Below are 23,916 nucleotides of genomic sequence, written 5' to 3'. Positions count from 1 at the left end.
AATTTATAATATAGAAAAAAGTAGAAAGGAAAAGAACATTATGGAAACGAGTTAAGAGTAACTCTCCACCACTGTAAAGTGCAACAACTAGGCACAAAACTGACAGAGTACTGAGACATTCGACATCCTGACACCTAGCTTCAACAAATCTCTGTAGCGCTAACCGACAGCCTTCCAACTTGGAATGTTCAAGGTTATGGAAAAACCAAAGACCCTCTTCTATGTCCTTTTCCTTTCTACTTTTATTATTGGCTCAATACCCGAGTTTCATATAGAGAAAAGAAAAAAATTACGGGTATACAATGACCTAACTACAAACTTAGTCACCAAATCTCACAGGAGCAGTGCGGATCCGGCCTGATCGACGCACTAATACTGGAGTAGCAACAGGAGGACGTAGAGGTGACATGACAACAGACGGCGAAATTGGAGGCGTACTCGGCACAGAGTCATCGGCATCATGTGGCACAACAGGAACAAAGTTATTAGCTGACAAACTCACTGGGTCGGGGAGATCATGGACAGACGACGGTAAGGAAACTGGGCACGATGAAGTAACTGGCTTCAAGCGATTGAAGTGAACAGTACGTTCAACTCCATTCAGCAATAACGTGTATGATGTCGGACCATGAACACGCACAATAGTATGTGGACCAGACCAGAAACGATAAAATTTACGGTGCTCGCAGGCACGAATAACTGGATCATGAAGATATACTTGCTGACCGACAACATAAGGCTCACCATGAACGCGACGGTTATAGAATTGTTCTTGAGACGCATGAGCAAGATCAGCATTATGACGGGCTTCAACATGAATTTTCCGCAGAGAAGTGTCGAGACTACGGACATAGGTATGCATATCAGTGGAAGTTGGCGAAGGTAAATTGAACACAATATCAGCTGGTAACCGGACATCCGCACCATACAGCAGGCGCGCTGGGCTGAATCCAGTGGACTTGTGCACTGCAGCATGATATGACAGCAAGACGAGAGGGAACGTTGCATCCTACTCCGTGCTGGTTGGAGTAATGTGGGCACGCAGCAGACCTAGAAGAGTGCGGTTGACGCGCTCCACCAGACCATCGCCAGAAGGATGGTATGGCGTGGTTCGCGTCTTCCGGATACCAAGGAGACGGCAGATATCCGCAAATAGCCGAGATTCGAATTGGGCCCCTTGATCTGAATGAAGCTGTTCAGGTGCACCGAACGGACTGATCCAACCATTAACGACAGCTGCAGCAAACGAAACAGCAGTGATATCGCGCAAAGAGAATCCCTCGACCCATCGCGTAAAGTAATTCGCCATGACCAGGAGATACTTAAGGCCCTGGGACGTTTCAGGCAGAGGACCGAAAATGTCCAAGGCAACAATTTCGAACGGATAACTGGCAATCATTGGCTGAAGTGGTGCACGGTTTGTTGAATTCTTCGCTCGAATCTGTGCACAGGTGTGACAGCATCGAACAAATTCGGTGATGTCCGAAGCGATTCCAACCCAGTAGAAACGCAGACGAGCTTGAGACAGGGTTTTCTTCACACCAGGATGGTTAGCAGTAGGAAGAGAATGTACAGCGATCATGGCTCGCTCCTGAGGTGAGCGTGGTACGACCAGACGGGGTGACTCACCAACGTGGTCATGATCCGCAAAAGGAGGCAGTATATACAAGACGGAATCACGCAAAGACAACTGATCAATCTGTGACCAGATAATCTTGACACTTCGACTAACACCAGAAATGTCATCTTCCTGTGGGCGAACAAACTTGCCACTAGCCGCGTCATACCATAACCAGACTGTGGATAACTCCGGATCAGAGCGTTGAGCATCAGCTAAAGCAGCAGATGATAGGTCATCCAGCTCAACGGTGACAGCACTAGATGTCGCTGGCGCAGCATCTCGCGGCGGTGGACCCGGGGCAGCATCTTGCGGCGGTGTTGGTGCCAGTGGCGGAGATTCACTGTGCACATGTGCTTCAGGTTCGGCTAGCAAGCGCGACAGACCATCAGCATTCAGATGTTGGCGACCTGGACGGTGGACGACTCGGAATTCATATTCGGATAAACAGTCAAGCCAACGTGCTTTCCGTCCGCAGGGTTCCTACAGGTTCCGGAGTGCAGGCAACGCAGTATTGTCCATCCTGGCAACAAATGGTCGTGCCAACAAGTAGTGCCTGAAATACTCCGCAAAATAGACCAGCGCAAGGGCCTCACGATTGCTAGCATCGTAGTTCCGCTCAGCTTTCGTCAGCACACGGCTGCCGTACGCGATTGGTCGCTCAGTTCCATCCTGGATCTGGCTGAGGACCGCACCAATCGACACATTGCTCGCATCGGCGTCCAGAATGAATGCAAACGCTGACTCTTCAAACTGGGAGTACGCCATCACCGGCACACTGGCAAGCAAACGCTTCAGCGCCTGGAACGCCGCTTCTCACTCTTTCGACCCAGCAAAGTGAGCATTCTTGCCTGTCAGAGCAATCAGCGGAGCAGCACGCTGGGCGAACCCACGGATGAAGCGGCGATAATATTCAGCGAAGCCAAGGAACTCGTAGACAGCTGTGACAGATTTCGGAGTCTTCCAGTTCCTGACCGCGATGAGTTAGGCCTCATCCGGTTAGATGCCCTCCGCTGACACGCGGTGTCCTAAGAAAGTAACCTCCTCCTGGAAGAAGGAGCATTTCTTCAGATTGAACCGGAGCCCAGCGGACCGAACTCGCGCGAACATGGGCAGCAGAATCTGGAGTTGGCCAGACAGCGTTTCGCTGGCATTCAAGACATCATCAAAGAACACACGGCAGAATGGCCGAGCCGGTGTGTTACATAAGCCACTCAGGACTGCTTCCATTACGCACTGAAACGTCGCTGGGCCATTCCTGCAGCCCATCGGCAGAACACTAAACTCAAACAAGCCCAGCGCGTGGTAAATGCCGTCTTAGCCATGTCGCTTCCTTCCATTGCTGTTTGCCAGTACCCTGACGCTAAGTCAAGGGACGTGAAATACCGACAGCCAGACAGGGAATCAAGCGTGTCATCTGCCCTGGGAATCGGGTAAGCATCAGGCTCGGTGACAGAGTTTAACTTCCTGTAGTCGATACAGAGTCGAAGAGAGCCATCCTTCTTTGGCACCAATACTATGGGTGATGCCCACGGACTAATCGATTCTTGTATTATGCCTTGCTTCAAAGCGTATTCAGTAGATCTTGCAGAGCCTTCCGGCGGTGATATGGAATCCGCCTTGTTATTATTATTATTATTATTATTATTATTTTGCTTGTTTGCGTTGGCATCAACCTGCATAAAGCAGGTATATAGCCTTCGCTTAAGCTGCCATAAAAAAAGAAAGCTCATCCTAAGCGAGAGGGCTAGAGGAAAAGATAACGATAACGAGATACAGAATACAAAGAAACACAATGAGTTAAACATACGTACGCAGTTCAAAACAAAACAGAGCAGAGCCGAAGTTACTAATCGGAGTGACGAATGCGTTGGTTCCGATTGATCCATCAATCGACAAAGGGTACTAATCCGTTAATATTGCAAAGTAGAAACCGATTGCAGTTGCAGATCTCCAGGCCAGGGCCAGCATATAGCCGATTCTGGATAGGTCTCTGCAGCATTTGATGTGGTAATTATTATCATAATTAGTGATAAAATTGTTAGAGTATCTAGTATCTAGAGTATTTAGTATCTAGAGTATCTAGTGTAATTGTATCCGATATTATTGTTAGAGTATCTAGTGTAATTGTATAACTTCAGCCACTACACACAGCACACATTAGTTCCTTCCACTTTCGACGATCCTGGGCGAGCTGCCTCAGTGCAACTAGATCCTCGTGTGATGTGAGGAAGTTTGTGGATCTGGAATTTTTCAGGTCGTTGTTGTTAGATCGCGGGAGGGTTGTTCTCGGGCGGCCTCGGAACCCTGAGCTTCCTGGTTGAAAGTATGCTGACATAGCATGCTGGACCGGGGATGAGGTGTCTTTTTTTTTTTTTTTTTACTATGTTCACATACCCAACTCATAAATAATACAGAAGACAATGGTACTGAGACAAGGACAAACGTGACAACTACTGAGAAGGGGCTGCACCGAGGTGCAGCAGTGATGGTGGGGCATTGATGGCTCTGCCGACCTGAGGTCTCGGCATCACGGCCAGAAACACGCACCAAAAACAAAAGATAGAGCTGTAAGGGTCAGCAAAAATAAAAAGAAAGCAAGGGCAAGCAGCAGCTAGTACTACTGTGCAGCGCATTCGTAGCAATGGGAGTCGTTGACGGGGCACTAGAATGTAGGTGGGTCGACAGGCAGAATGTCCGTGGACCATCGCCAATCCTGTCGGCGGAGGTATTCGTTGACGTTGCACTTAAACTTTTGAAGATTTTTGCGAGTTGGGGCGGAGTCTAGAAAAGCTGGCGGCAGGGAATTCCACAGCTTGATTGCACAATGTGGGAAGCTGCGGAGAATGGTGTCTGGTGCTTGACGCGGTAGCGGATTTCGTAGCTGGTAACTGTGGCCGGCGGCCATGCGGAGATCGTTTCGAGTGCGAGTGGCGTCACGGGGCTCAAGCCTTGGTGGGAGGACTGCTAGAAATTGAGTCGGACGGTTGATGAAATGCAGTTTGTAAGTGTATGTTAATGCAGCAACGTATCGCCGTAGGCTGAGGCTCTGGAGCTCCGTCCCGGGACCAATGATGCGCAATGCACGGCGTTGGATGCTATCTAGGCGTGAGAGATGGGAGGGAGCAGCTCCCATCCAGACGAGCGGAGCATACTCCAAAACGGGCCGTACAAACCCCTTGTACACCGTGAGGCAGCCTTCTCGGGAGAGATAGGGCGCAGCTCGCCGCAGGAGGCCCAAGCGCTGTTTGCCACGTATAGACACTGCGCGGATGTGCTCCGCGAAGGACAGCTTCGGATCAAAAGTCACCCCCAAGAGCTTTACTGTGGATGACTCTGGCACAGGGTTGCCTCCAAAGAGGAGAGAGGGCAAGGCTAGCTGCGCTCTTTGCAGCGTGACTGTCATAGCCTGGGATTTCGCCGGCTCAAACGCTACACGCCATTCCTTGCCCCAGTCTGACAGACGATTGACGGTGTCCTGAAGCAAGGCAGCAGCAGTGGGGAGGTCGTTACGGAGAAGAGTGTACAATGTCGTATCGTCAGCATAGGCTTCCAGCTGCGTGTTCCCAGCAAGGCATGTTGATACGTCGTTAATGTATATGAGAAACATGGTTGGCCCCAAGATGCTGCCTTGTGGGACTCCCGCCTTGATGGGGTATGGACGGGAGGTTGCACCACCGACAACACACTGTATGCTTCGGTTAGACAGGTACGATGTCAGCCATGCAAGGAGGATTCCTTGGATTCCACATTGCTGTAGCTTGAAGAGGACACCTGCGTGAGAGACCTTGTCGAAGGCTCCAGCGATGTCAACTGCAAGTACGCGTGCTGCGCCCCCGTGTCCGATAGAGGATGCCCAGGAGTGGTGCAGTGCAGCAAGAGCGTCGGCTGTACCCAGATTCCGTCTGAAGCCAAACTGATTCGCTGCGAGCAGTGAGTTACCCTCGAGGTAGTTCGTAATTTGCATGTTGATAATGGTCTCCATTACCTTGGATATCACACTAAGGAGGGATACGGGGCGGTAGTTCTTGAGCTGTGAGCGAGATGAGCGTTTATGCACAGGAACAACATTGGCGAGCTTCCAGGCCTGAGGTTGGTATCCATGCCGGAAGCACAATGAGAAAAGCTTGGTCAGGACCGGTGCGAGCACCGAAGCGCATTCTTTCAGAACCCGGGGGGAGATGCTGTCCGGCCCCGTGGCTTTCGACGCGTCGAGACGGCGCAGGAGGCGGTGAACATTCTGGATGCGGAAGTGGACGTGGGTGAGTGGGGGATGTGGGTGAGCAGGCCCTGGGGTTCCAAGGGAGGCACAATGTAGGTCCCTGTCACCCAAGCTGCACTTGCCAGCAAAGAAGTGACCAAAGCAGTCAGCCTTCTCCTTGCTGGTAATGTGTTCCTTCCCGGCATTGTCGAGGAGGAGGGGGATGTCAGAGTTTCGGCCAAGACCGCATGCTCCTTTCAGGTTGCACCACCATGCCTTGTCGCGAAGTGAGCCGCAGGTGAGTCGGGCCCGAAGGTGCCGTTCCTTCTCCTGCCTGGAGTGCTGAAGTGTGGTGGTAGCGCGGGTAATAGAGTCGATGAAGGATTGCTTCTTGACGTCATTGCCGAGGTCGTGCCGCCATTTCCTCCATTCTTTGTCCTTGATACGCATCACTTGTGTGCACTCAGGGGTCCACCACTTGGGATCAGATGAGCGGATGACGAGAGTCTTATGGGGAATGAACTGGTCCATGCCTGCAGCGATGGTATTGGTGACTTGTAAGCAAGACAACTCTGGATCGTCCGTGATAATGGAGGCCCAAGGGACAGCCTTGAGGTGTGCTCTGAGTCGCCCCCAGTCAGCACGCTCGTAACGCCACACAGTACGGGTGGTGGCCTCTCCCCGGCATGGTGAAATGGTCGGGAATTGAGCTATCACAGTTCCATGATCTGAGCGTCCTAAAGGGGCCAGTACTGTGGTACTGATGGGTTGTTGGAAAGTGGACATGATTAGGTCTAGTGTGCTGGCACCTCGAGTGGGCTCTCGGACATGTTGCGTGAGCTCGTGGGTGATACAAAGATCCTCGAGGGCATCCCTGGCCGGGGTTGACTTCGCGCTACCAAGCCAATCTGCACTATGCACATTGAAATCCCCAGCGAGGATTACGTTCGGGGACAGCTCTTTGGCCTGATGTAGTGTATCGTCAAGTGAATCGATGAGACAGAGGTCGGTGGGGCTACAGGAGCCTGGACGGTACACAGAGCCGATCACCAAGCTTGTGCCACCACGGAGGCGGACTTTAACCCAGAGTGTTTCATGGTCTGCAGACTGGAGTTGGTCTAGATGAGCAGAAGCAAGGGTGGACTTGATCCACACAGCGACACCTCCTCCGTGCTCGTTCCGGTCTCTGCGATATGGGACGCCGTAACCAGGGATGGACGAGTCAAGGCTAGTTATGGCAGCAGCAGAGAATTTAGTTTCAGTGATAATTGCTACATCTATGTCGTGCTGGTTGAGTGCATGCCTCAGGTCGTCCAGCTTGTTACGAAGGCTACAGGCATTAGTCACCAGCAGCTTGAGTCCTGTTGGAGAATTAGGGTCACCCAGTGCTGCCATCATTCTTTATCATTGGTCAGCTGGCATGATAGTTGTATCAAACTTGGTCTCGGTCACAACAGCGATGTCTACATTGTGGTGCGTGACAGTGTGGACAAATTCTCCAAATTTGTTTGCTAAGCTAAAAGCATTAGTCATCAGGAGGCGCAGTGACTGGGTCGAGGAGGTGGGTGGTGCTGTGGGTGTTACATTATAGTTATAGTTCTGCATTTTTTTTTTTTTTTTTAAGTCACGATTAGACTCTGGCAAGCGGACTAAATCGTGAGCCTGGAGCTAGATTTCTTGGTTTCCGGGAATCCTTCTTCTTCACCCCAGTTGCCAACTCTGGTGAGGACTCAGTGCTGCTGGCATTCCTGCCTCGTCGTTCAGGCGTGAACCAAGTGTGGATCGCTTCGGTGTTGATGTTTGATGCCACTTCTGATAGGAGTCGCTCTGTCCGTTCTAGATCTGGCTCTGCAATGTCTACTTCGACGTCCACGAGGGGAGTTCTGGGGTGTGCTGTCATGCTTGACAGCGATCCCTGTGCGGACGACATGTCTGGCTCAGTATCTGTCAAGTTGTTCAACGCTGAAGTAACCTCAGTAGTCCCCTCATCGACTTTCGTAGTTTTCAAATTCAAATCCGTTTCAAGCACTTCAGTGCTGACTGCGGGTTCTGCTTGTTGGAGCCAGTGCGCTTGCACAGTGCTTCATTGCGTATTATACCGGGATATTTGACCCCTATGACTGCTCGTAACTGCTGGCGGTGGAACGAGTCAAGTTTCTTTTCTTGAGTCTCTGTCAGGCTCCATGTTCCGCAGTTATAAAGAAGTATTGGGAGAATAAAGCTGCTGTATAACCTAATCCGAAGGGGTTCACGGGCATGATTACCTCTTAGCTATATCACCCACAGCTGATGTAAGGCACATGTTGCTAGACGTTTTCTCCGACTGATATCTTCCTCCACTCCAAGCATCGATCCCAGTTTGACCGTGTTCCGCCATCGCTCGTCTACTCTGTCCTTTTCTCTTTTAATTGTAGTATATTCGGTTTTGGCTTCATTCATTTTTAAATTGTATTCCGCTAACGAGGATGATAGTATGGGTTGATTATGATGCAAATATTGTAGACTGGTGCTGATGAAGTCTGAACGCCTATCAGGTTGATCTCCTATTTGAACATGCGCATATGTGTGTGTATGATGTGCCCTAGCTCACTTATAATTCTTATTATGTTATACACGTAGATCATGTCCATGATGCCTTTCCTCTGCGCAGGTCGACCACACTATTGTTTTTAAGATTCACATAATTATTACTTCTGCATATGCATTACATACTATGATCATGCTGGCTCCATCCCTTATCTCCTAAGCTACCACCCCCCCCCCCCCCCCCCCCCCGGTGCGTCTGCCCAGTGATGACTCTGAGACCCACGGTCGGACGAGCTGCCCAGGCCTCACCACCACTGCCGTTTCCGTGCTGCCTTCTCGATACATACGTATGTACACTGTATATCATGTGCACATTCACATGTCTGAAGGTTTGTGGTTTTTCAATAAAAAATAAATAAAAAATAAAAAGTCTACGTCATCCGCATACGCTGTTTCATTGGGCAATTGAGGCTGAATATCCAATGCTGGTCGCGATGAGAGTCGCTCTCGAATCAACCTCAATGCAGCCTCGAGGTAGACAGTAAACAGGACTGGCGATAGAGAATCACCTTGTGGGGTTCCATTATGTGTGACTAATGGTTGGCTGAGAATTTTATTCAGCTTCACTTTTATTGTGGTGTCTGTCAGAAGGCACCGGATGATGTGCAGCTAATCATGATCAATGACTGATGACAGTATATCGATCAGCCTGACCCTCGGTATAGTGTCAAATGCCTTTGACATATCAATGCCTAAGATTGAGATCTCCGACGCAACCCGTTGGCATCTTGCTGATAACCACCGATAGCTATATACCGCGTCTCCAGTACTTCTCCCTGACCAGAACCCGCTCTGGTTCAGTGACAAGTACCCGTCGATAGCTGGCTTGATCCGCGTCAGGATGACCAGTGAAAGAAGTTTCCGTAGGGTGTTCAACAGGGTAACTGCCCTTACATTTCCAGGAGGACCTCTTTTCTTTCTCGGCTTTGGTATCGGGATCAGTAGCCCATCGCCTAGCTTGAGTGATTTGTCTTTGGCATAATTGTTGAATGTAGTGGCAATGTTCGAGAACAGTGCTGGTGTTCCATATTTGATAAGTTCAGCAGGTATCCCATCTGGTCCCGAAGCTCGGCCATTATTCAAGCACTTAGCTGCGGCATGTACCTCTGTCTGCTTTATAGGGTTTTTAAGGTCTTCCTCTGTCCGTAAGAGACTAGATGACTCCAGAGCAGGATCACAGAATATAGCACGGAAGTGTTGCCCTAATGCTTCGACTGATTCAATAGGTTGTGCAATGAGTTTGCCATCAGAGTATTCAACCACAACTGGTGACTGCTGCTGTCGGCGCAGGAGTCGTGTTGCTTTGAACATTTTTGCGTCGTCTTTCATTTGGTCTATTTCAGCTACACGTTCGTCCAGTCGAGTCGATGCTAACTTGAGGCATTCCCGGCGAATTTGGTGTGCCAGCCTGTTGCGTCGTGTTTTCATTTCTTTTACCTTCGTTCCATCTGTGCACACCGTAATGTCGAGACGCAGTTTGCGTTTCTCTGATGCTAGCTTTTCAATTTCCCCGCTGAAGCCATTTCTATGCGTCTTATTTGTTTTAGGGACGCAGCCCACGGATGTGTTTGCTGCCTCACTCATAGCGTTCACAATATACTGCAGATGTTGCTCCGCACTGACACCTTCCTGCTCTCTGCCGAGGTCCTGTAGATGTTCGTTGATAGCCTCTCTGTACTTTGCTTTCTTGGTCGGGTCACTAAATTCCAATATATTGAATTTTGCATTGCTGGATATGGCTACTGGGGGCCTCTTGAGCTTCTTGTACAGCTTTGTCAGGTTGAGGTTTGCCAGCACAAGACGGTGATCGCTTTCTAAGCTTGTCCCGGCGTATGATCTGGCATCCGTCACCACAAACCTTGCACTGTGACGGCAAAAGATATAATCTATTTGGTTGTAAATGGGTAAAGGTGGACCTCCACTAGGGTTATGGCGCCAGCCTGTCCATGTCGTGATATGTTCTGCACGGTGCTGAACCGCCGTGTTACAGGCAAAAAGGTAATTGCTGGACGCGAAATCAGCCAAAGTCTGGCCGCTGTAGTTGCGATGGCCCCTTGAGTGTGAACCAGCATAGGATATGGATTGGCAGTCACTGGGTGGTCGTTTCCCAAGTTTCGCGTTGAAGTCTCCCATCAGGAACAGCAGCGATGAAGACCTTAGTTTTTGAATTGTTTCCAGCAAGCTGTTGTAGAACTCGTCTAGGCATGAATGGTCTGCTGCAACGCGTGTTGACGTCGGGGCGTAGACATTCACAAATGAGCACAGCGTTCTCCCGGAGAGCCATAACTGTAGCACGGCGATACGGTCCGACACCTGCCAATATCTATATATATTCGGTGCAGTAACTGCTTTTCCACCACGAATCCGAGTCCATAATGTCGACACGACGACGAGAGACACAGTAGACGGTAGTTGTCAATATTTCCATCGTTGCCTTCGGAGATTTTAGTCTCCTGAAGACAGCAGACTCCAACTCTGTATTTATTGAGGTCTGAAATAAGTTGATTTTTTTTGAAATTTGAAGTAAGTCCACGGACGTTGAACGTACCAATGCGAAACAAGCCCTCGCCTTTCGCTCCACTACTCATAATACTTCCACAAGCTTGCCTGTTTCCTGGCGAAGAAGCCATTACCCATGGGCCAGCCGAAGCTGACGGCCATGACCGAGCGGCGTCACTCGCTCTCCAAACAATCCGCCTTGTAGGTTGTTTTATAGGGTTATTTTGTCCAGTGTAAATTTTATAAGGGAATATATCACAGTAGCCAAAGTCATCATCATGCAAGATAAATAAATCGTGGTTATCATGAAGTAGTTCAGTGAGCGTGCGAGACTGTTCTGTGGAGAGATGATTTTGTGCGTTGAGATATTCATCGATGACTTTCTCGCGTTGCTCAGTTAGCGGGGTCGTGCTGGGTGAAACTGAGGAAACCATAGCTTCAGTGCCGTCAATATGTTCACAGTCTGTAGGAATTTGATGAAGTTCGGCAACATTGGTATTTTTATGAATGAGTATAGGATGATTTGCATGATTTTCAACAGCCACAACCACACGTGTTTGGTTAGGGCCAACAGCTACAAGACTAGGAATCACTGCCACACCTGGATGCTTCGCCATAAAGGACTCCAATGGATCTGCCACGCAATCCATCGCAACCGTGCACACATCAACAGCTGCACAAGGCACCAAGACAACATGTCCTGCAGGTACCGACAACTCCATTTTAAACACCACACGAGATGAGTATACCCCAGGGTCGGCCACACGTTCGGGCGCACACGCCGAGACAACGCCAGGTTGAGCCATGGGTTCAACAACCCGTGCAGACAATGAATCGTCAGACAGATCAGATGAGGATGATGCATGTAGATAATGATGTATACATTTTTTTTCGGGATGATTGGATTTTGAATGATTGTTTTCAGGATTTTTATGTTCCAGCTCAGTGTCGCTGGTGTCAGACAATGGCTTCGTAGCACACAGTGTCTGTGAGGGAACATGTCGTGGGCCACTAACGCACACACACACAGACTCCTCGCCAAACGTCAACATTCCTTGGGCAACATCCAACACGCCACCAAGCTCAAAGAGGAAATCTGATCCAAGAATGACATCTTTGTGGATGGCATCAGACAACACAAAGGAGTGCACAAATGAGCAGTTGCCCAGGCAGAATGCAAGCTCTACAGACCTCAACACAGGCAACTGTTCTCCGCTCACCGCACATAAACGCGGAGCAGACTCGAGTGTTTGCTCAGAGCCAAACAACGAAGTGAACAAATTTGCGTGCAACAACAATACACTTGAGCCCGAGTCAAATAATCCAGACACCGTTGCAGTCCGGAAACATACATCTACATGCAAGACAATTGGCGAAATAGCATGCACACATACATCAGGCAAATGGAGGGGCTTGTTCTCCTCGACTGGCTGCTGCCCCGCATCACCAGTCAATCGTCGTTTTTTCGGTTCATATGAGGACAATAAGCGAGGCCAAATTCTCCGCAGCCATAGCATGCGCGGTCGGGCTGCATGGCTCCTCGCAAACCTTAGCGTCAGAAACGGCCACGACCACGGCCACTCCGCAGCTGGCCTTGCTGTTGGCTGACAAAACCGTTCGTGACACCGACAGCTCTCTCCAGTGCGGAGAGACGAGAATCCAAATTTTCAAGGATGCCGGCCAGGCGATCACGTTCTGTGCGTTCCTGGTCGCCATTTTGGTTCTCCGTGGCAACGCGCGGCTGGATGAGGTTGTACTCCGAGTGCCTGGGTCGACTGGGTGCTGGAGTCGACTGTTGTTGGTGTTGCGGAGCTGTTGCAAACACCGGCTGAGCGTATCCCGATCGGGATTGTTCGCAGGCGTGGATGGCACCCACCTCTATTGCCTTTTGGACGGCTGCATCCAACGACGTAGGTCGTGGAGATGCAAGTGCCAGACGCAGGTCTTTCGTTGCCTGGCCGTCGATGAACAACTGGAGCAACATTGAGTCCAGGAGTGGCCCACTCTGCCCGGGATAAGCCTGGCGTGCCAGACGTCACAGCTCCTGCGCGAACGCATACTGGGTTTCAGTGGCCAACTTCACTCTGTGTCGGAGCGTCGCCTCGTGCATAAGGGCCAGTTGCGGAGGTTCCAGTCTCGCGCACAGCGCTTCGACTGCCTCGCGATAGGTGATTTTGGGCGAGCTGGCGACGATGTCCGTCAACATCTCGTGTGGCACGCCAACCAGACGCGCCGGCAACAGGCGCAAACATTGTTCGTGGGTGTAGCCTGACAGGGCACATGCGTTATCAAAGTGGCTCATATAATTTACAAATTCTTGTCCAGGTTGACTGCCAAATGTGTCTGGGAGCAAGATCAGTTTGGGCAGTGGACGTGCATGTGGTGCGTCTGTGTCTGGCAAGCGAAAACGATGGGACAACCCTTGTACCGGCGAACTCTCGCGCTCTTCAGCAATGCTCATGTCACAGCCAGCTTCAGCAAAGCTACGCTCTAACTTTTCTTGTCTCTTGGATTTCGCTGAACGGCCCATTGTGAAAAAATGGTTTTTTGTATTTTTGAAAAATATAATCTCTAAATAACCGACGAGGAGACAACAGTCGTAAAAATAGCAATGAAAAATATCAATCGTGCACTCATAACCATGTATATTATTATTATCATACACATTCCCGCGTTGAGGTGTAGCAGCAGTATGCTGCGTCCACAGCTTCGCTTATGCAGAATGGCTTGGGTGAGAGGAGAGGGGAGAGAAAGCAACAAGGCAACCAACATCTATGACATTGGTCACAATAACATGAAGAGAACCAACCTACATATGCATGACTGCACAAGAATGGAGACGACACATGGCTATAATCATTGTGCCACAAAACCGGTACACAGGAGATCTGTCGACAATGTAACGAAACATAAAACTCATTTACTCAATACAGGTTCCACTAAATTACAAGAGAACATTGCTACAACGTTAGAATTGCTGCTAAATTATCAATTAAAATGAAACAATTCCAGAACGTTTTCGTGTGACTATCATCAGTGGAACATTGTCACATAGTAAGGATCACTAAAACAACCAGTTATATAGCTAGAGTAATATGAAAAGAAGTGTGAGAATGCAGCACAGCTAGCGGTTATGCATAGCGCGTGTAGTGTGAACCTTTGCAGTGTATCCGAGAAGGGTAGCAGTAGATGAATGTGGCAGCTGTGAGTGCGTGTGGACAAAGCAAAAGGAAAATGTTGTAGCACTCACACTTTTTAAATAATACGCACTCACCAGTTTTGTCCACAGGCATTTACAGCTGCCACATTCATCTACTGCTACCATTCTCAGATACACTGCAAAGGTTCACACTACACGCGCTATGCATAACCGCTAGCTGTGATGCATTCTCACGCTTCTTTTCATATTACTCTACCTATATATAAACACACGGCGAGGAGACAACAATTTTATAACCGCAATCAATAAAACTAGCTGAACCGACATTTGTGTACTTTATTCATGCAATGTAAATAAAAAAAACGGTGGAGACGATGTGCAATAAAAGGATGAAAATATGAAGAAATGGTGTAGGGAAAAAAATATGGATTCAAACAAGTTTTCGTACAACCCTCATCAGGAATTGTCGTTGTACTAAAGGACACTGAAACAAAAGTTGAACTATTATAGAAAATCTAAGTTAGAGAAATAACACTAAGAGCAACAACAGTGAAATTTACAAGTGTGAATTTTAACAATCAAAGCGAGAACTGAACAAAGGAGAAAGGAAGGAAGGACAACGTGATAACACATAACAGCAGTACATTACACCTAGAACATTAACGGCCAAGCTTGGCCGCACTAAACACGACACGTTACTTGAACAATTTCAACCCAATTATACTATCTTTCTGTACACACAAATTAGGCTTGTACAGACGCTGATAGATAGCTTCCAACACTTTTAACTGTAGTCCATAACCATGACGACCACGGCACAATACAGTGAACGAAGAGTCGGAATACGCACCGCAACAATCAGGACTAGCCAGCAGATGATTGTACACTGAAGACTTGCTACCACGAAACCTACGCACAACACTAACACTCTCACCGGCACTCTCACCATCACTCCCATCACTGCTCTCTAGCTATATAACTGGTTGTTTTAGTGACCCTTAATATGTGACAATGTTCCACTGATGATAGTCACACGAAAACGTTCTGTAATTGTTTCATTTTAATTGTTTATATACATGGGTATGAGTGCACAATTGATATTTTTCACTGCTAATAATTATAATCTCTGCAAAAATTTCCCGTGGACTCGATCGACGAGTCGATCAACGATCTAGATCTACGTAACCTATCGTGCGTAGCGGCAAACAACTAAATTTGGCAGAGACAATACCAAATAGGCAACTACTCGTACTCTATCTACCATAATCTACGGACACAGTGTAGACTCTAACACCCAGCTAGCAGATATCCTAACAACAGATAGCAGTTAGTATGCAATCATGCACAAAACACGGACACAGAAAATCTTCTGAAAATGTTTTGGCCAGACAGGTTGGCGCCAATGCGTGAACTATGGACTGTAAACAATGCACGCAACAAGAAAACGACGAGAAGAAAAAAACACAATACAGAAAGGAAAATATCGACGAAGAGAGTGGATGAGGATATGGTAGTTCACTTGCGTGGGCCTTTGTGGTTCTTCATAGAAGGCGATCTCCGAAGGCGTACAAACTCCGCCAGCAATGTAGACGTGGACGTTTTCCGCTGCCACCGGTGTTAGCTCCTGGCTAATGAAGTCCCCTCACACCAAAACACAAGGGATTTATAGAATTGCATTATGGAAGTACAAAAGTGTAGACAAGAAGGAGAACAGGAAGATGACAACTCAAGACTAGCCTACAACAGAACTGGAGACCCACAGGAGCATGCGCTCTTCTATGTGAGTGGCTCTCATTGCCAAGGGGAACGAGCGGGAAATACAAATAGTGAGTATGTACAGGTTGTAGCATAAATACACCTATTACAGCGGTATGTGCCCACCGCGCTCAATCCGGCCGACCTGGTCTCTCGAGGAACGTCAGTGCAAGAGTTGGCGGGAAGCAGTTTATGGTGGAATGGTCCTGGCTTCTTGTTTGCCGCTGAAGATGAATGGCCAGTTCAGCCGGAACTGAAGCCCCGTCCGTCAACTCTGGAGTTGAAGAAAGTCAACCAACCAAAGGACGAGTCCATCGAGCTGACTGCGGCGACCGGCCACCAATGCCACAGCGAGCTGAATCGTCTAGAGCCAAGCCGCTACTCCGACTGGGTACGATTGTGCTGTATTCATGCTTGGTGTGTGCGATTCGCTACGAATTGCTCGGTACCACCCGCAAAGCGAGAGTTTGACGAATTATCGCCACAGGCAATCCAGGACTCTGTTGAGTTCTACATCAAGCGAGCGCAGCAACAGTCGCTACCAGAGTACGCTGCAGTTAAAGCAGGCAAGCCGATCCCTGCAACCAGCAAGCTGGTCTCGCTCAAGCCAATGATTGACGACGCTGCCCATCTACGCGTCGGAGGTCGACTACAGCATGCTGACTTCTTGACTGCAGAAGAACGCAATCCCGTCCTCCTACCACGAGGAGATCATGTGACACATCTGATTGTCAAGGCATGTCACAAACGAGGATATCATGCGTTCAGTGTCAGCCATACGCTAGGCGAACTCTCATCGCGCTACTGGATCGTCGCTGGCCGCGAAGAGGTGCGAGCTTGGGAAGCCAAGTGTGCGAGGTGCGCGCGGAACTGTACGAAGCCGGCAATGCAGGTGATGGCGCCACAACCTTAGTGCGGTACGCACATTCGGCCGAGTCTCTGTAGACCACGCCGGACCGTTTATGAAGAAGCAGGGTCGCGGCAAGACACAACACAAGCGGTATCTGTGCTTGTTCACCTGCTTGCAGACGAGAGCAGTACATCTCGAGCTGTCATCCATACGCGTTGACAACGGACTTGTTCCTGCAGGTGTACGTACGCTTCACCAATCGATGGGGAGTACCGATCGACGTCATCTCCGACAATGGCACGAATTTCGTCAGCGCCACCAATGAGCTTGCTCAGCTAGTCAAGCAGCTTGATGCAGAGGCGATTCAGCGGCAGACAGCGGATCCGCAGACTAGCTGGCGTTTCAACCCTCCAGCAGCACCACATTTCAGCGGAGTGCATGAGGCGTTAGTAAAATCGGCAAAGCGTGCTATCTCGGCGATTCTGAAGAACGCGGAGGTCACAGACGAGGAGCTATTGTCTGCTATCCTCGGCGCAGAGGCCCTCATGAACTCACGGCCCCTGTCCTACATGTCGGCAGATGGTCGTGACCCGACTCCACTAATGCCCAACCATTTCCTGTTTGGCCGGGTCGGTTCTCGGTTTGCACCTGCAGGAGTGGACGAGAGCGAGTTCAACCCTCAGCAACGCTGGCGTGTAGTGCAAGAACTCGTGCTCCACTTTTGCTGGAGATGGATGCAGGAAGTCGTGCCAGAGCTGAACCGGCGACTCAAGTGGAGGACGGCCGAGACTGACCTCAAGGTCGACGACATCGTTCTAGTGACATCCCAAGACAACCCACGGGGCACTTGGCCAATGGGTCGTGTCACCGAAGTGCAACCTGGTCCAGACGGACACGTGCGAGTTGTGAAGGTCAAGGTGGGCAACAAGACCTACACCCGCATCGTGCTTCTTTGCAAGCTGAAGAATAGTAAACGTGTTTTGCATGAAGCTATTTTGTATATACATGTAGTATGTTCCCATTCCGTTTTTGCTTTGGTGTAGCCCTGAGGTTGATTGCTTATTTATTTCTACCCTTCCTCTCTCCGTACTTCTGTCCCCCCCCCCCTCCCTCTCTCTCTCTCATTCCTTCTGTCGTCCACATGTATCAAAGGAGGCGAAATCGCCTGTTTGTGGTGCGACGTTAAATAAACTTCTACAACAACAACAACAACAACAAGCTGTTCTGTGAGTAGCTCCTTGTTTGCCTATTTCAGAACAATAGTCAATTTTCGTATTTTTTTGGTCAACGTGAATTTCGGCACAGTGAGAAGGGAGAGAAATGTTTAGAAGAGTATCTCTTTGTCGTTGTTACTATAATTGAGTGGCACATTCGACCTACAATTCTACGAGTGCTAGTTTGAAATTGCGTTATGAATTTGAGCAATTGTTACGTTGTACAGCAGGTACGAACAATTAATATTGACATACTCAACGGGTTTCGTTTCGGAGTCCCGCACTGTGACTCTGGGATACAAACTTACAGAGACGCTTTGTTTCCAGCGCAACAAACACCTCGTGAAGCTCCAGGTAGCAGCGTGAGTCAGAGTCGCTCATGGAGTTGTGATAAACAGACGTTGAGAGCCAGGATAGCTATTCGCAACGCTGTCACCTCCAACAACTAGTCGCACGTCCGCGTCAGCGTCTCTGTAAGTTTGTATCCATGGTGATGGGTTGGCCTGGAGAGCAGTATATAAGTGGTGCTTTTCAGGCACAATCTTCCTCAGCCTACTCAAGCTCAACTGATGAGGGGTGAATTCCCCGAAACACCGTGTATTGAGCAGGGAGCGGTGCTTTCTTGCAGGTTTGCCGAGTGGAAGGTGCGACGTGCTCCTCGTGTGCTCCGGATGGCAGTCGTGAGTCAGTCAAGTGTCAAGTTCGGCAAGAAGCGTGTGTTCCTAGTTGGAACAATCAACTTCATGACTATTACCGCCGAAGTCGCAACTTCTAAGTTCACATTATTGAATGTATTTTTAATCATTGTTCAGCATGGTTACTCTTCAGTCACGACTTTCCACTGATGAATGTGACAAGAAAATTAATTTTTGGTAAACTTTTATGCCTTCGTTGTAGTTTGGCGATGACAGCAGAATTTGTTCTCTTTATTGCTATTATAAAATTGTTGTCTCCACGTCGATTATTTAAAATAAAATAAATAAAAAATGATATAAGAGGAACGTTTTAATAAATTATTTCACTCAACTCGTGGTCCATGACGAATTGGCAGGCAAAGTGCGAGAGAGGGGTGATAGCCAACCATGGCAAGAAAAGAAAAGAATAAGGAAAAATTCAACTCGGATGGCGAGCCTATTAAATAATGGTGAAAAAGGAGAAGGAAAAAATGTTACGAATTTTGACTAACTGTCCATCAACGTGACCAGATCTTATAAGGTCAGCGATTGCGACAAAATTGCACAAAACTGACAAGGAGTACTGGGACATTCGGAGACCTGACACCTAGCTCCAACACTTCTCCAAGTATTTCGACTCCGCCATATCGCTGATGCATCATGCATGGTATACGCTATATGCGCTGTGTGCGATTTACTGTATACGCTGTCATTTGCATGCTTTACATAATTATCTGGTCGTCTTAGACTGAGTTATTATGTTCGATCAATCGAAATGTACCGTTAAGAAAAAGCAGTTGTCCTCGTGCTGTGTGGTCATTCGTTCCTGACACTTACGAGAATCAGAGGCTTCATAACAAAGCATTTCACACACAGCGTCTACAACTGTTTCCTTCAATCAGTGCAGCAGATAATAATACTCCTTATATGATCGAGGTTTGTTCATCACGTATGTATAGGATATTGACCAAGACGAGGTCTATATGGGAAATATAGGCCGAGTAAAAGACCGAGGTCCGCCGAGGTCTTTTATGAGGCCTATATTTCCCATATAGACCGAAGTCGAGGTCAATATCCTATTTATCGCGATTCCTTTGCCATAACCCCAACATTTGAACCGTTAGGAGCTATTTTAACCTTTTTAGTATAGCATTTGTACTACTAGTATAGTGTACATAGGATGTTGCCTATTTTGGGTACAAGACTGTAAGAACAACAAGGTTCAGCATCTGCAGCACAGTAACTGGGTGGTATATGGGTGGTATAAGGGATTGCCTGAGATCATACTGTTGTGGGTTCGAATCCTGCTTGTTCTCTTCCTTTGTCTTCTTTCTTTCAAATGTTCTTTTTGAAGTGGAGAGAAAATTTCTAAGTCCCTCCAAAGTCGAAAGATTACAATGCCTAAGTGGTCGATACAAGCGGTCGATTCAAGCGGTCGATACAAGCGGTCGATATTACGGCGATATGGGTAATAACGGACCAGTCAAGGATCACGAGAATTAGTGGAGGTCAATATAGAATAGTGATTATGAGCAGTACTCTATATACACACGGTTATAATTTCTATTCTCTGCGTTCAGTGGTGCAGTTGATAATACTTACAGGTACTGGAGGTTTGGTAGACCAGAGAACACACCATCACTTAAAGTCTGGATCTGATTAGTGAGCAAAAATCTACAAACAACAAAGCACAAAGACAATGTTGTTCTTGCTTAGTCCCGGGTAGTGCAGAAAGCACCGAGTCTGGGATATCGTAGTTATAATCTAAAAGGCCGAATCATGACCTTGTTTTCAGAAATAACCTAGGCTCCTAACCACAACATGATTCATATACAATTGGGTTAGGTTGCACAGTTTACATACACCAATGTTAATAATTATAGTCTCCATCATTTTTCCTCTATTGTCAAGAAAGAGGTTTGTTGCAAAGCTAAGAAAACGCAATTTCTAACGGTGCATTGTTTGACACTGCAGACACACAGTTCACATACACCACTGTTTATATAGTCTCCGTCATTTTTCTCCTATTGTGAAGCAAGAGGTTTGTTGAAAACTAAGAAAACACAATTTCTAACGATGCATTGTTTGACAATGCAGACAAATAACTGGCCGCCGAAGCGTGAACAAATATACTGGCTTGAATTGTTACAAATTGCGTGAGAACTGGATATGACAGTATACCTAAACTTGGACTACCCACGAAATTCATAGTCTTCGTCGGATCATGGCAATAGAAAAGTTACAAAAATCCTCGGTCTTCTTTATGGTTCGTTTATTTAATGTTTTGTTATGTTTACAATCCCCCCCTTTTTGGTTATATTGATGAAGAAATGAAGCAGAAATAAAGGAAGTGCGTGCCATAAGGTTTGAAGGTTCTGGAAATGTCAATGCTTTTCGAACAGAATCTGTGATTGTTTTAGAGAATTATCCGCAATGGGCGAATGCCTTGTGGCTTCAATTAGTAATTTAAAGGCCATATCATCTTCGTTCTGCGCTTCCTAAAACTTTAGAACATTTGAAACTCTGAAAGCAGCTATTATTGTCAACAGTGATCTCTACAGCATCTACCGGAAATACCCATCCCCTACAAATTTCAACAAATACAAACACCAACATACCTATGTAAAATGCATTTCCAGATCCTGCCATCGCTGCTACATCCGCAACCTCCGTGCCACGGTATCTCCCACAAACCCTCGCCTCCCATCCCTCCCTGTGCTCATTCGTCAACTGCGAAATCCTACCAGCGCCCGGGTCATACCTTCGAAGATGGTGGGCCCCAATGGTCGAACAAGCACCTCTCCGGCATCCATTGTTAACTTATTGAACCGCCACGTTGTCAGTGGTGGCTTACAGGTTGACCCCGATGCTCCTATTCCCACTATTTCCTCCCTATACCACCACCAGCAACTACATTGCACTCCCTGATCATCACCTCATCGACTGTTCACAAGTATAATGCAAGACTGCCTCTGAAAAAATCCCCCGGAGCTGATATGATCACCAATGAGATCCTCAGGAAACTGAGCTCCTCAATTGCCCGCCCACTCTCCATACTTTCTAACCTTTCCCTCTCCTCCGGCACGTTCCCGTCACGATGGAAGTCAGCTACTGTCATTCCAGTGCACAAAAATAAAGGCGACAAGAACAACCCATCTAATTACCCACCAATCTCCCTCCTGTCCTGTGTCTCCAAACTGCTAAAGAGAATAGTGTACGACCGCTTGTATGGCCATATCTCCCCTCTTCTTCACTCCGCACGATCTGGCTTCCGTCGTAAGGACAACACATCCCTGCGATCGTCCCGCATAATCCAAGACCTCTGCTCCCTAAAAGACCAGCGGCAGGTCTCCTGCATCTGTTTCTTCGACCTCTCCAATGCCTTCGACACCGTGTGACACAAGGGCCTGATCGCCAAACTTTGTGCCCATGGTGTCTCCGGCTCCCTACTCGCCTGGATAACTAGCTACCTCTTGGACCAAAATCAGTGCTTCACAGTGAATGGAACCTTATCTGACCACGAGTCTGTGACATCCGGAGTGCCCCAGGGCTCCATTTTAGGTCCCCTGCTCTTCCTCACATACGTTAATGACCTCCCCTGTGCAATTCCCAATATTTCTTTGTTTGCTGATGATACCACTGTCCTTGCTTCCGCCCCATCTCACGCCACCCTGTACCCCAAAGTTCAGACCTGTATCAACGATATTGGTCACTGGGTGAGCACTTGGAACCTTAAGCCAAATGTGACCAAAACCGAGCTCCTCCTTTTTCTCCCTCCCACAGATCTAGTGTCCATCTTCCACTTTCCGGATGATCCCGGTCACCCTATCTCTGTAGCGCCCCACCATAAACACCTTGGCATTGTCATAGATTCTGCCCTCTCCTTGTCTCTCCATGCTGATCATGTGTCGTCCAAAGTATGCCGATCTGTCGGCATAATGTCCCATTTGCCCCAAAATTGCCGGATTAATTTTTATAAATCATACATTCTTCCCCTCTTCACGTATGGCTTCCCTGCCTGGTCCACTATTAGCAATACCCACATAAGTAAATTAGAAGTTCTCCATCGCCGTATACTGCGCATCATATTTCGTACTGATCTTTATATCTCAAATATAGACTTGCATGCTGCTGCATCCACTACCACTCTGCAACACTACCTTGATGCTTCCAAGTGCACCCTGGCACATTTAAATTTTCTTGACCAGCACCCTGTTCATTTACAGTCCCTTAATTGGTTTAAGTCAGGTGGCACCACCCGAAGCTGCGTTCGTCTTCCCCTAGCTAGGTCTGCCCTATTCGTAAATTCCCCTTTCTTTTCCTCCTACTCCACGTGGCTCCAACTGCCTCCCAGTGTTAGACAAGCTCCGGATTCCAGGTATGGCATTTTCTTTCCTGTCTTCCTTCAGTCTTCCTATTCTCTTCAGTCTTCATTTATGCGAGTGTGTGAATCCAGTTTAGTTTGGTAGGCGTCTGATCATGGTGAGCCACGGTTTACCTAACTAACCTTGTGAGAGAAGTGTGTGAGATCCCCTTTTACACTCCAGGTGTGTACCGGAGTAAGTTCCCACGATGCATTGCATTTTTTTTTGAAATTTTGAATTTCCTGGCAGTTTGAGCCCGCGATGTGCAGAAATTTGGCTGTCTTTCACGTCCTGTTTGGAGGCCCGTTCTTTCCCTTTTGACTCCGAGAGATCGTGTGAACCTGGTGTGCTTTTACTTCTATGTTATGATTTGTTATCAGTTCATTTCTTCTGTCTACTCTAAACGTTATCATTTCCGATATAATTTGCCATCTTCCGGTTGACGCTGTGTTCATCACTCTTCGCTAATTTTTGAAAATCACGAGGGCGTGATTATCTGTAGGAAGGGAGGGTGTAGTATCCCTGCCCGGCTAATACGGAAGTAATACGGAACTTGACCTTATGTATATTTAGTGTATCTCCGTATATGAGCGTACGGGGTCTGCTGCATAAAAGCTGCTGCGCATTTCTGTTTTAATGAGATAAGATAGCAACGACAAAGCTAACTCGAAGAAGAAGTAGTCAACCTCTAGGTGTGCACCAGAGAGAAAGTTATTTATTTTGCCGCTTCTTCTTTTACTAATAATGATATCCCATATGCTGTCCCCGGGGAAAATTGCGGAAAAAAATCGCAAAAAAACGCGGGGGAAAACGCGGCATAATATGGCAAAATTTGCGGTGAATTTGCGGTAAATATGCGGTAAATATGCGGTGAATAATATTGATCTGCGGCAATTTTCAGTGATCATGTAGTGAAATCAATCAGTTACAAGTCTCTGGTGTAAGCACTCGTCATATTTGAGTAAAAAGCCGCCACGATGAGACGTTGCTGACCG

General features: G+C 47.9%; 1 protein-coding gene across 3 annotated transcripts in view; it reads right to left on the bottom strand.

Annotated features, from left to right (window-relative positions):
* Nucleotides 1-23,916, bottom strand: part of LOC135807198 (leucine-rich repeat neuronal protein 1-like) — a 466,844-nt gene that overhangs the window by 362,471 nt on the left and 80,457 nt on the right. For 2 of the 3 annotated variants that reach the window (XM_065321211.1, XM_065321213.1), the window contains exon 4: nt 20,160-20,231. The exons of the other annotated variant lie outside the window; for it this stretch is intronic. In XM_065321211.1, coding sequence (XP_065177283.1) covers nt 20,160-20,231 — 72 coding nt within the window. The remainder of the gene's footprint in view (nt 1-20,159; nt 20,232-23,916) is intronic. 3 annotated transcript variants of the gene reach the window in all.

Source organism: Sycon ciliatum, chromosome 1 (assembly GCF_964019385.1).
Source record: "Sycon ciliatum chromosome 1, ocSycCili1.1, whole genome shotgun sequence".
In the NCBI taxonomy this organism is placed as follows: Eukaryota; Metazoa; Porifera; class Calcarea; order Leucosolenida; family Sycettidae; genus Sycon; species Sycon ciliatum.
This window is presented reverse-complemented; position numbering and strand designations above follow the sequence as displayed.